Source organism: Nannobrachium achirus (assembly GCF_963921795.1).
Source record: "Nannobrachium achirus genome assembly, chromosome: 9".
NCBI classification, from domain to species: Eukaryota; Metazoa; Chordata; class Actinopteri; order Myctophiformes; family Myctophidae; genus Nannobrachium; species Nannobrachium achirus.
In genome coordinates, this window is record NC_137818.1 from 40387384 (window position 1) to 40399850 (window position 12467).

Here is a 12467-nt window from a genome sequence, read left to right on the forward strand (position 1 = left end):
AGTAATTAAGACAGATTTAAAAAGTACATTTACTGTACTTAAGTACAACTTTTACTTTTCAAGTACTTTACTCCACTTAAAATACTGTGCTTTACTGTACTTTAGGTTTTGGGGTATTTATTTTTGCTTTAGGGCACGGCCTCACCGCACTTTAATTCTACCTATGGACATGGATTCTGCCAATGCATTTAAATGGGAATTGAGCTGCCATTTGTGGATTTCAGCAACAAAGAAAACCCGCTCCATTCCTGTTGAAATGCACTGGCAGGATCCACCCTCATAGGTAGAACAAAAGTGCACCGCAAGTATCAAGTAATAATCAAGTTAGATCAAATTGAGGTATTTTGACTTAGGTAAGTATTTCCAATTTTAACTACCTTTTACTCCACTAAGTATATTTACTTAAGTACTGTGCTGTACTTAAGTGCACTTGAGGTATTTGTTTACTTAACTGGAGTATTTCCAATTTACTCCACTAGAAAGTATATTTACATTGTGGTATTTTATACTTTTGCTTGGTAAAATTCGTACTTCTACCACTGATACATGTACGCAATTTGAGGGTCGAATGACATTTAATTAATGTTTACATTTTTATTAAACAGTTCACAAATCCCTTTAATTACATTTTATTTTTTAGAAAGCATGAATATTACATTTCTTCCAAAATCATTTGATAAAACCACGATTGAGTCACAAAAGTGGAAACGTACAAATAATGTCCCTTTAAAAATAAACTCAAATTACGAGCGAGCTGCAAAAGCTGTTATCTGCTATGATGGTTGCAAAGAATAATCAAAACTCAAACTGAGTGGGCAAAGCCATACAAGACATGTTCTTGGTGATTGAAGCAGATTTTGGCATAGTCAGAGTGCTCGAAAATACAGACAGATAAAAGACTAGGCAAATTCATGTCCCTTCTCTAATATGCTGAAGAAATGTATACGTTCAAATGTGCTCATATCTTCAAGCCAAGCTTTGATTATGGCGCTATTTCGTCAATACTGTGTTGCAAGAAATTTAGCATTTGTGTTGCTTCCCACCAGAGAGATATGATGTGTTTGCTGTGAGGCAAGGTAGTCAACTAAATAACCCAGGTTGTCCCAAGGACTCAAGAGGACAGCAATGAGTCGTACGTTTAAGTTATAGTTTGTGGTCTAACAAACCTGAACCAGACTGTCCATAAGACAGCAATCAGAGTCTAAGTTATACTTAGTGGGCTAACAAACCTGACCCCGACTGTCCCTAAAACACCAATGAGAGTCTTAAGCTAGAGTTAGTGGGCTAACAAACATTTGATTGATTAATTCCCTATCTCTTATTAACCTCACGTAGCCAGGCTTACTCGTCTCTTATAGGAAGACTTTAGCAACACAGGGTCAGTGGGTAAGCCACATGATCCAATTGATTTCTACAACCTTAGATCTAGATTTACACTTCTGGGATGCTTTGTAAATATGGCCTTAATGAGGGTGGTGCATAGATTTTCAGGCAGTGTTTCTATAAAAAAAAAGAAAAGAAAAAAGGTGCTCAAAAACGTTTTACAATCCCTCAATTAATAAAATACATAAATAACAAGGCAAAAACAATAACAGTACCGGTATATACCAAGTCTAAGGTGCAACACTTAGAAGCAAAATTGTCCTTCGTATCTCTATAAATAGAAAGTTATTAACATTTTCAAGCATAGAAGCGTCAGTAGCAGGGTTTACAGTGTTAAAATGCAAATGTTCAGTAATTTCAAGCTCGTCAAGAATGCTCTCATAATGTTTTCAGCCAAAAGAACAGTGGTATACACACACAGAACACTGAGGCATCCATTAAAGGCCTCTACAGACATTCCCTGCCAGGAAGAAATGCCAGCAACTTCCATATATGAAAGGAGCTTTCTACAATGTACTGAGTGACCCACCACAGCTACGGATAACTCATGATCCTTGCCACACCGGTTTCCCCAGTGCCACTTATTTAAACATTTCTCATTTGGATGAACAATAACATAACAATAATACATTTTGACATGAAGCTGGCTCCGCCAGTGAGAAGCCCTCCAGGACGCTATATGGACACTGGTGGATTCTTATCCACCCGTTTCCGCAAGACTTTACTGTAGCATTATCTGCGGGACACTTCCGGTTAACAGCAGACATACAAGCTCACGTCGCGTCGCAGATGCAACCGTTGTGAGCTTGTAGATCACACTCGGCTTGCGACGCCGGAAATGCCACTCGCCTTCTGCGCAATGCACATGGGATGTTGGAAAGTTGTGGATAAGACTTGAACCGCACCCACCTGCTTGACAGGTAATGGAGGGTTAGAACACATTGTCATATCCTGAACCTATAATGACAGTGACTTTGACCATTAAGCCCTGACTGGCCCTTTTTGGACAGACACATAAATACCATGTAGTGAGATGAGATGCTACTGGCGGTGCTTGACGTCTGCACAGACCAGACAAGTCAAAATCCATCGTGAGAGTCAAACCAATGAGAGTCAACGAATTCCAACATAACCCACCCTGTGAACTTCTATGTCCTGTGTGTTGGAAGAGGTTGGTCCCATCCAACTAGCGGGGTGCTGGTGGTGGTGCTGATCGGCAGGGTGCTTGTGGGGGTGCTGGTTGGTGAGTGTGCTGCGGAGTGGTGCCCGTGCCGCCAGGCTAGCTTGTGGTAAGTGGTGTTGGCACCACAGTCTATGTAGCGGTACGCTTCTAGACTGTTCTGAGCCGTTCGCACCATGTAGGAGGTTTTCACTGACGTCCTGGTGGCAAATAAAACAACAGAGTGTCAAGTGGTTAGATAAGAGCGTGGATGTAGTAAGTAAACATAATAAACGTAGACAACATCAAAAGGCTGAATAAGACACAGAATAAAACATTACCTAAGAAGCAATTCTCCAGGCTACTAACAGGGTTCCCACACATCTTAACCAATTAATTTCCCAAACTTTTCCAGAATATTTAACCCGATTTCCAGGACTATATAACAATAATTCAGCTCAATAACGAGTTGCTTACTCCTATGCACAATGCCCAAAGACAGGTAGTGTATGCCAGTGGTTCTCAACCTTTTCAGGCCGTGACCCCCGAAATAATCATTTGAACTGGGGACCCCCCACCCTGACGAGCAATAAGAGTAGAAGAATTTTGTACAACACTGTTTTATTGTGAAAATAATTTTCACAATTTCTGCCTCGAATATTTGACAATTTGGCCCATGTTTAATTTGTTATTTTAGAGGTATTAACAAAATCAATAACCAAAGACAATGTATAGCTATTTTTTCCAGGACCTTCCAGGACCCTTGATAAATTCCAAAACGTTTCCAGTACTGGAAAAATACTTTTCTAATTTCAAAATTTCCAGGAATTTCATGGCCGTGGGAACCCTGTGATAATGATGTGCTCTGAGCCATGTCATCGTTTTTGTTTCCATCAGTTACTACACATGAGAATATATCGGCATCCTGAAATATTCAGTGCCAACAATAGTGAGTCAGTGGTTTGTGGTGACAGCACTCTGTATAAGAAGTTGCATAAAGACGGAGAGGGATACTTACTGCATGAAAACCACGATGTTGTGGACTTTAATGGTGGGCATGGTGCAGAAGGCGCTGGGAACACAAGAGGAATTCTCACAATATAATAGCGGGTTATTTTCTTTTGCTGTCTTTATCCTACTGTATAAGGAATTCCTGGACAGAGAAGTACTAGTAGTGTCCTGTAACAACCTTAATGCATCTGAATGTTTCCTTGTGTCACAGGTAGAAATCATTTTGTGACAATGGAACATTTTGGATACTGGTTTTGATTTCCTTTTTTTATTTCATGACACAGGATAGATGCAACGGGTACACAGTATTGTGTATTATTATTTTATGCTTTAACTACTGAAAAAGAGCAGATATACAAGCTCACAGCGCGGCACCGAGTGCCGCGCTGCAAGCTTGTAGATCTGCTATTTTTTTTAAATCGTGAAAATTTGAATTTTGACCCGATTCTATAAGTGTCTTTTGAATCCTTCTAAGGTTTTTTGGAAAAACCTATGTTTCTATGTCAGCAATCTGGCTAGCCATCGTCAAAGAAAAGGTCCTTTTCACTTAACTGGAGCTCATATCAGTTAGTCTGTTCTTGAGAGACTACTATGTCAGTGGTTCTCAAACCTTTTCATGTGAAGGACCCCCAAAGTGGCCACGGACCCCCATCTCAAAATATTTAGTTCCAGGGACCACCCAGAAGCAAAATTTGAGTTACAAACGTTCGCTTTGAAAATACATATATTCAAAGATTTGCACACATTTTCACGACTTTTTCAAAAATAGCAGATCTACAAGCTCGCAGCGCGGCACTTGGTGCCGCGCTGTGAGCTTGTATATCTGCTGTTTTTCACTGGTTAAAGCATTCAATAATTCTAGGCCTAAATGGGTTAACACATACACATGTACAAATGTAGCCAGGGTAAATGCAATAACACTTACTACACGTAGGAGGCGCTGCTACCAATCTCCACACTGACAGTGTAGTTGACCTGCAGAGAAAGGTTGAGCAATCTAGCTTAAAAAGGCAGTTACTTAAGAGAGACCTTATCAGCAGTGACTTGATGACAGAAGACAATCTAAACATTGGTTTGTATATCCAGTAAGGTCATGTGATATGCTTTAAGACTCTTCTGTTGGATGAGTTCATAACTAGTATTCTGGCATATAAAATGAGTTGTCAGCTTCGCACCAAACGCAATCTATTATTGTGTACACAGACCATATCCTGTAGGCGGCCTCGCTTCCTGTGACTGTCTCAGGCTGTGGAGTTACAAGCTGACAACACTTTGCCATTCATTCATACTGGGGACCGAGCTGATATTATCGTCTGATGTTGGCCAATCACAGATAAATCAGTATTGGCACTGATATGAAAACGTTTCTTTCAACATAATGCAGAAAAAGATACTTCTAGTTATTTAGAAATTGTTCCATTAGTGTTGTTGTTTTTGAGCGGTGCTAACCACTCCTACGTCTGGCTTTGTGTGTAGGACTGTAGGTCCCTATGACCATATGAGCACAAGACTTAACGTCACACGAGAATAACGTCATAGAAAGTACTGAGACCAACATCAATACCGCTGATGTCACGGACGGAAGGACCCATATAAGGAGATATGCATGTGTGTTGTGTTTGATACCATGTGAAGTGAGCGCTGCGATGCTTTTCTTTTTCTTCTTCTTTCGTGTATCATCGTCCTTGATGATTGGTTGGCGACATTTTATTTCACAAGATTTCTTGTTACTTAGGGGAGGCCATGAGGTCATTATTTTTAGTAATGATCAATTCCCCGTAAATGTACCATTTCAGTGCGCTGAATTAATTATGGACATTTTAAATACTGTATAAATAACTGGTATATACTGTACATATCAGAATTAATATTGGTATCAGCTCCAAAACTCCAGTATCAGTCAGTCTCTAGTTGGTACTGCATATTGAACATTCTGTGATCTGGATGTGTGTGATCAGTACCTGTCTCTCGCTGAGGGGCTGAATGGTGAGGACATTGTCTAACTGCTGAGTACCAATCACTGTCTTCATGTAGAGGACCTGGCAGCTCAGACTCTGCACCAGCACTGAGAAGAAGTTGGAGTTGCTGAAGTTCAAGGTGCTCTGTGATGGAAATACACTGTTAAAACTGCTCTGTGATGGAAATACACTGTTAAAACTGCTCTGTGATGGAAATACACTGTTAAATCCACTTTGTGGTGTCCCTACTCTGAGACACCTGCATGTTTACAATGGATGGTTATAACCTAGGACAGGGGTCTTCAAAGTTTTCAGGCCAAGGACCCCTTAGTTGACAGAGAGATGAAGCAGGGACCCCCACAACCTGTTCATATATAGATTCCATATAGTTTCATTGTTTGACAGCACAATCATCAGTGTATTTTGGATTCATGACAATTTGTGTTTTGAGATATTTAACCACTTGAACCATCAATACTTAATAAACTGACCTTTCAATCTGTACTCTGTCTGCTATTTTTCCCCTCTAGACCAAACCTCTTTGCCAAAAATAGCTGATCTACAAGCTTATAGATCTGCTATTTTTGGCTAAAGTTCTCAGAATATGGACGCTAGGGTTCAAGAAGTTAATATAAAAAAGGAGAAAAAAAATAAGTTTCTATCACAAAAGGATTAGGAGGACCCCCTGTAGTAACTCTGGGACCCCCTGTTGACGACCCTTGACCTAGGAGTAAGTGCCTTACGCAGAATGCGCACGGCACCTTCAAGCACCTTAAGGGCTAAGACAGCTGCCCAACTGTTTTCTTGAATGTGAGCAAAAGGCAAAAGACATGCCATAAAATAACCTAGGACAGGGGTCTTCAATGTTTTCAGGCCAAGGATCCCTTAGTTGAGAGAGAGATGAAGCAGGGACCCCCACAACCTTTTCATAGATTCCATATAGTTTCATTGTTTGACAGCACGATCATCAGTGTATTTTGGATTCATGTCAATTTGTGTTTTCAGATATTTAACCACTTGAACCGTCAATACTTAATAAACTTGACCTTTCACTCTGTACTCTTTTTCACCTCTTTGCCGAAAATAGCCGATCTACAAGCTCACAACGCCTCACAGCGTGAGGCGTTGAGAGCTTGTGGAGGACCCCCTGTAGTAACTCTGAGGACCCCCTGTTGAAGACCCCTGACATAGGAGAAGTAAACATTCAGCATTCAAATGCTAGAAACCATAACCATCACAGCAGCTCCTCTAGGATAAATACATGTTTTTGTCGAGTGAAACCATTCATACACAGCAGGATCATTTTCTATCAACGTACGGTCATGTTCATGAGGACTTTCATGTTGGTGTGGTCGAACCGCAGGGAAACCGAGCGTATGCCGTCATCCACCACCACCACGGAGCGTGGGAAGAGGAAGAAGGCCACCAGTGAAGAGGCCAGGAGACACAGCACAGCAGACAGCACCACGTACAGTTTCCTGGAACAACAGTCGTGCAGTTTGACTTTGGCCTTGTGGTTTGTGCAAAGCGAGCAAACCTCCGCACATTTAGATCGATGCATTTAGTCTCCTCTACAATCATAGCACGCCACGGCCTATACAATCATGTATACAGAATAAGAATGAGAATATGTTAGCACTAATGCATGCATTATCGCTAACCAAATCAATCAATCTAGAGCAGGGGTTAGCAACCTTTTTGAAATTAATATTTTGATTGGCAGGACATTGTATAACGATCATTAGACTCAGAGCAATAATCCACCTCTCCCCTACTGCCTCCCTGTCAGAGTTAAGAGTTTTAGAGAATGTAGAATTATGTGCAGGATGTAATTTGCTGTAAATTAGGTGACTTCATTTAATTGACCAATTGTTTAAAAAATATATTTAATCCTCTCTCTCACACTTCTGCCAGTGTGCCAGTGATCACCCTCCCCTGTGCCAATAAGGTTGCCTACCCCTGATCTCGAGGATAAACACGAATGAAACGTGTAACATGCAGAATAGATCAAACAAATGCTAACAATAAAACTCATGCTGGACTGTTGATACCAGGGGCGGTTACTTACGTTCTCTGGGGCCGCAGCCTTTGGTCACTGTACGGGATCAGGGCCACGAGCTCATTAACTTGTTCTGAAACATATGAGATTACAAGTTACAACAGCTTAGCTCATTTACTGCTGAGCTATTTTTTTTTTTTTTTTTTTTTAAACAACAACTGTAATTTAAAGGTTGTGCTCAGCTCCTTATTTGCAAATAGCTCATTTGTCAGGTGAGTTTTAATTGATTACAGACTCTTATGGCTAATACAGTAGGCTATATCACCTATTCATTGCCACCCCTAAGTTACAGCCCCACCTTTACCAACAGTAAAGTGAGGAACACGACAATGGCTTTAAGGTCAGACCGCAGCGATGCAACTAGTTGCAACTCCTTGCAACTAAACAGTTTCAAGGACAGTCCACACCAATCTTGCAACTCCTTGCAACTGCCATTGGGCAACTCGTTGCATATTGAAAGGAGTTACAATTTAGGCGTTTAGGAGACGCTCTTAATCCAGAGCGATTTACAATAAGCAAGGTGATACATCAATACATCAACATTAATTAACCGGTACATAAAACGGATAGAAATAGTAATCTAAGAAAGAAAATTGCATTGGTGTGGACTGGTACAGTAGTAGTACTAGGTGTGAAATGGCACATTCTGCATAATACCTTTGCGTTTGGTAATGTAAGATGATGTGAATACTATTGTACCTTTACTTTAAACAGAATATTTCTACAGTAATCCTGATATTGCTTTTACTTAAACATCGGAGTGCTTCTTCCACCACTGTTGATTTAACCTCGCGTCTTGTGCTTATAATTTAGTGGTCCTCAAAGTGGGTTCCAGCCTCCAGGGACCCCCGGGGGTTCCAGTGTTGTGGGGGGTTCCAAATGGACCAACTGCAGGTCTGCATCTCTGAGAAAGACACCACTAAGTATCTTGGGGAGACTCACCGGAAGGGATGCGTCCAGTGCCCTGGCATGTGGGACAGGTAATGCTGTCCCTGCCGGTGAACTCCACGTAGGGGAACTGAGCTATGGCCTCCTGTCTGTCCAGGCCGTCCAGCGAGTCGTCGTCGTCTTCGTCCTGCTGGTCTCCTATGTGTCGCCTCCGGGAGTCTCCTGCCGCACCGCCCGGGATGAGCCGCAGGCTGCTGTCACTTCTGGACCACCGTGCGCCCATGTTGCCACTCGCTGAGTGTCACTCACACCAATGAACTCAACGAGCCAGCAGCAGCAGCAGCATGTCCCTGACACAGCTCTCTGTCTGTCGGTTTGTCTGTGTGAAGGGAAGTCTGCTGCTGTAGACTGTTGGTCAACACACAGGTTAGAAAATGGAGGGTCAGTCAGAGTCACTGTGAAAGAGCTGCTCTGTTCGTCAATGACATGCGAACAATGCCAATGTGTCGCATCAGCTGACACTTGACAGCCACAACAATGCTGTTGTCAGTGGTATAAAGTAACTAAGTACATTTACTCAAGTACTGTATACAGTACTTGAGTAAATACTTAAGTACAAAAGTATTTGCACTTCACTGGAATATTTCCAATTTCCAATACTTTTACTTCTACCCCGCCGCTACATCTCGGATCCAAATACTGTACTTTTATTCCACTACATTTTTCTAAAAGCTTTAGTTACTACTGTAGTTACTTTGGAGATATACATTATAATATTACAAAACACACATTTACACTTTAGCCCTATGTATGTTATACCTGTACAGCCACACCAGTGAACTTGGACCTTCCTTCCTACAAGCTCACTTCCATATCTGCTATTTTTTAACATTTTGCACTTTTAGTTTTGGTGCTTTAGTTTAAGTACATTTTGATACCAATACTTATGTACTTTTACTCAAGTACATTGTGAATTCCGGGCTTTTACTTGTAACAGAGTATTTCTATATCGCAGTATTGATACTTGTACTGAAGTAAAACAGTACCTTTTACACCACTGTTGTTCAGTGCATCATAGTCCTCAGTCAGACCACTAGCGCTAAAGCTAACTGCTAAATGAGTAGACGACAAGACTGAAATTGACGGTTTACACTGGTTTTAATTCATTAAATAACGGGCTCTAATGAATAGATTAAAGCATATTTCCTTACCTTTTATTAGACCAACCGGGGCCAATCAGTGGTTATGTTACCAGGCATTGGTAAAGTGTGGAAAACTACAGGGATTTGAAAGGCATCACACTGCTGTGTTGTTGTACCCGCTTCTTCGATGGCTGGCATGAGTGCCAGCTACAGCCACCTGCTGGTTTTCTTTAAACATTACATGTACAGACTGCAGAAATTTCACAATGGACTTCAAGCAACCTTGAATTCAGAAAGTTGACATTTCTCTAATTGTTTTGAGTGGTCTCTCGTGTAATATTGGACTTGTGATTTTAATGAGCTGTATTCCATAAAAATCTAAAAAAGAAAAAAAATATATATAATTTTATGAATGTTTGTTTTTAATATTTTACTGCATGCGCAATATACAGTACTAGAATATATGAACCCTTTTTTTTACAGAATTACGGAAAATAATGAACTTTTCCCCAATATTCTAATTTTTAAACTATTGACTCACACGCAATAGGATGAAGGATGCTGCTGAAAGACTTGTCAGCCAATCAAAGGTTTATATCAAAACATTAAGACATTTTATTGAAGATTTATCCACCTCCATGACCTTTCCACTTGTTTTATTCAGTTTTGGAGGATTTCACTGAGGAAAAGAAACGTCCTCCTCCTGTGTGTTTGCGTGCGTGTGTGTACAGAAACAGATGATTCCATTGTCCATTAATATCACATTTACTGTGCAGCCAGCCTCATCTTCAGCTCAGCATTCTCTCTCTGCAGGACTTTATTCTGGAATTAAATGAGAATAATTTCCAATAATATGATTAGATAGGTATTCATAAAGGAATACTTTAAAGTGATTGAATATTGCAAAAAAAAAGTAATTTGTACATGATAAAATGCAGCAATGTTCATAGACCAACCTTATGCCTGAGTGCCTCAACTATCAGGTCTCGACCTCCTCTGATGCTCTCCTCTTTCTTTGAAGCTCTGAAAGCATCTCCAATCACTGACACCAGCACGTGAGACTGGGGGGGAGATGTATGGACACTTTTGGACAGTCATACTTCAGACCTGGATACAAGTCTCTCAAGACAAATGTGTTGGCTCTAGATTCACACACAATTTGAATACATCTTTCAATGATTGATTAAACTTGTGTATAGACAGACAGACAGACAGACAGACAGACAGACAGACAGACAGACAGACAGACAGACAGACAGACAGACAGACAGACAGACAGACAGACAGACAGACAGACAGACAGACACACAGACAGACAGACAGACAGACAGACAGACAGACAACAAACATGTATGGGGCTTTTCAAATACTGATGACAGCATTTGAACAAGAACTGGCTGTTGAAAGATCAAGTCAAATGATTTGAGGTTTGTTTGATCATCACTGAACTGGAGGATCCCACAATTTTCAAATGCACCTAACAGTCAGATCTCCTGCTTCGGAGGCTCTGAAAATGAGTAATAAAGCAGATGTTCTGCCTTGCGTTTCACCTTTGCAGTTGCGTAAATAAGTCTTATTGGAAACCAAATTAGTCTAACACTAGCAGATCACAGCTTCCTGTTCGAAATGCTCGCGGGACGAAATTACAGACAGCATTCAACCATTGTACACGAGATAGTAGAGCTTTAGATTGATTCATTGATTGAAGACTTTATTCGAGGTTTGCAAAGCAAAGGGTACATGACACTTACAGTACAATTCACTGGTACAAGCCAAGGTGACTTAAAAGGATTAACACCACAAGAAAGCCTTTGGCTTGTTTCAATTAGGATCCTTTAATAATAATATAATGGAGAATAATAGGATACTCACAAATGTTTTGCTCTGGAACAGATAGCAATGGTAGATGTCTGAAACGGGGTGTTTGGCCACAAAGCCAAAGACTTTGGGTGAGGTGGGCAGGACAGCACAGAAGGACACAGTGGACAGAGGACAAGAGTAAAGCATATACTGAGGATGAGAAAGAAGAAATATGAAAATTCAACTTCAACAAAGAGACAGTCGTTACATGATCAAATTATATATTAATCATTTGCATTAACAATTGATACTATATCCAATTGTACTGTCACCTTGGTTTTGTTTTCCAGTATGTCTATTCCACTCATGGAGATGAACAGATACACTTTGCTCTTCTTTGTTGCTTTTTCGGTGGACTCTTTATCTGGCATCTAGAGGAGACGTGAAACAGAGAGTAATGCAATGTGTTGACCCATATTTGGATCAGAGGTTTACTTAAAGGACCATACAAGTCTTTAATATTGGCTTCTAACCAATAGCCGAGATATGCTGTATTTTTTGTTTTCCACGCAGCTGAAGACTTTAGGCGTAATGATGTTTTCTCTGCCAAGCACCATTTGAAAGAGGGCCATGTGTGATATGTCTAATGTATTTGGGTACTTCCACCGTGGCCTGAAGACTAACCTCTTCAGACTCCACCATAGCACTGTAGGACTCACCTACCCTCAATGACCATACATGAAAGCTAGATAGAATTTTTAGGTTTTATACTGTATAAAGTTTTTACTGAATAGTTCCTTGGCCTACCTATGTTCTTTTTTTCTAGATTAATATTTCTATGCATTTGATGTATTGATGTTGATGTATTACCTTGCTTATTGTATTGATTGTAAATTGTAGGTAACTGATGATGCCACATACTACTGTATTCTAATGTTTGCCTCATAAAATCAGAATGACACTGTACATGTGGAGATTTATTTTTCCAGGTTACAAATTCCCCTCAGCTGTAAAAACTAGATGGGAAGGACAACTGCTAACCTTTAGGCTCTGAGCTGCATCGTTCA

The 12467-nt window shown here is 40.5% G+C and overlaps 1 protein-coding gene across 1 annotated transcript; it reads right to left on the reverse strand.

Moving 5' to 3' along the window:
- Positions 1–702: 702 nt before the first annotated feature.
- LOC308291359 (transmembrane protein 106C-like) lies at positions 703–9787 on the reverse strand. The gene is made up of 8 exons (XM_080733354.1): positions 9670–9787; positions 8513–8866; positions 7580–7643; positions 6830–6989; positions 5515–5655; positions 4479–4528; positions 3561–3614; positions 703–2763 (listed from the first exon to the last, which is right to left on the reverse strand). The coding sequence occupies exons 2-8, from the start codon at positions 8739–8741 to the stop codon at positions 2532–2534; spliced, it is 930 nt and encodes a 309-aa protein (XP_080589480.1). The 5' UTR covers positions 8742–8866; positions 9670–9787; the 3' UTR covers positions 703–2531.
- Positions 9788–12467: the final 2680 nt, after the last annotated feature.

Excerpts from the sequence above, each read along its gene's own strand:
- LOC308291359 (XM_080733354.1), bottom strand. The coding sequence starts at position 8,741 with ATGGGCGCACGGTGGTCCAGAAGTGACAGCAGCCTGCGGCTCATCCCG. Across the intron at positions 4,529-5,514 it reads AGCCCCTCAGCGAGAGACAG|GTCAACTACACTGTCAGTGT; the intron begins GTACTGATCACA and ends CTTTCTCTGCAG. Across the intron at positions 2,764-3,560 it reads AACATCGTGGTTTTCATGCA|GACGTCAGTGAAAACCTCCT; the intron begins GTAAGTATCCCT and ends ATTTGCCACCAG.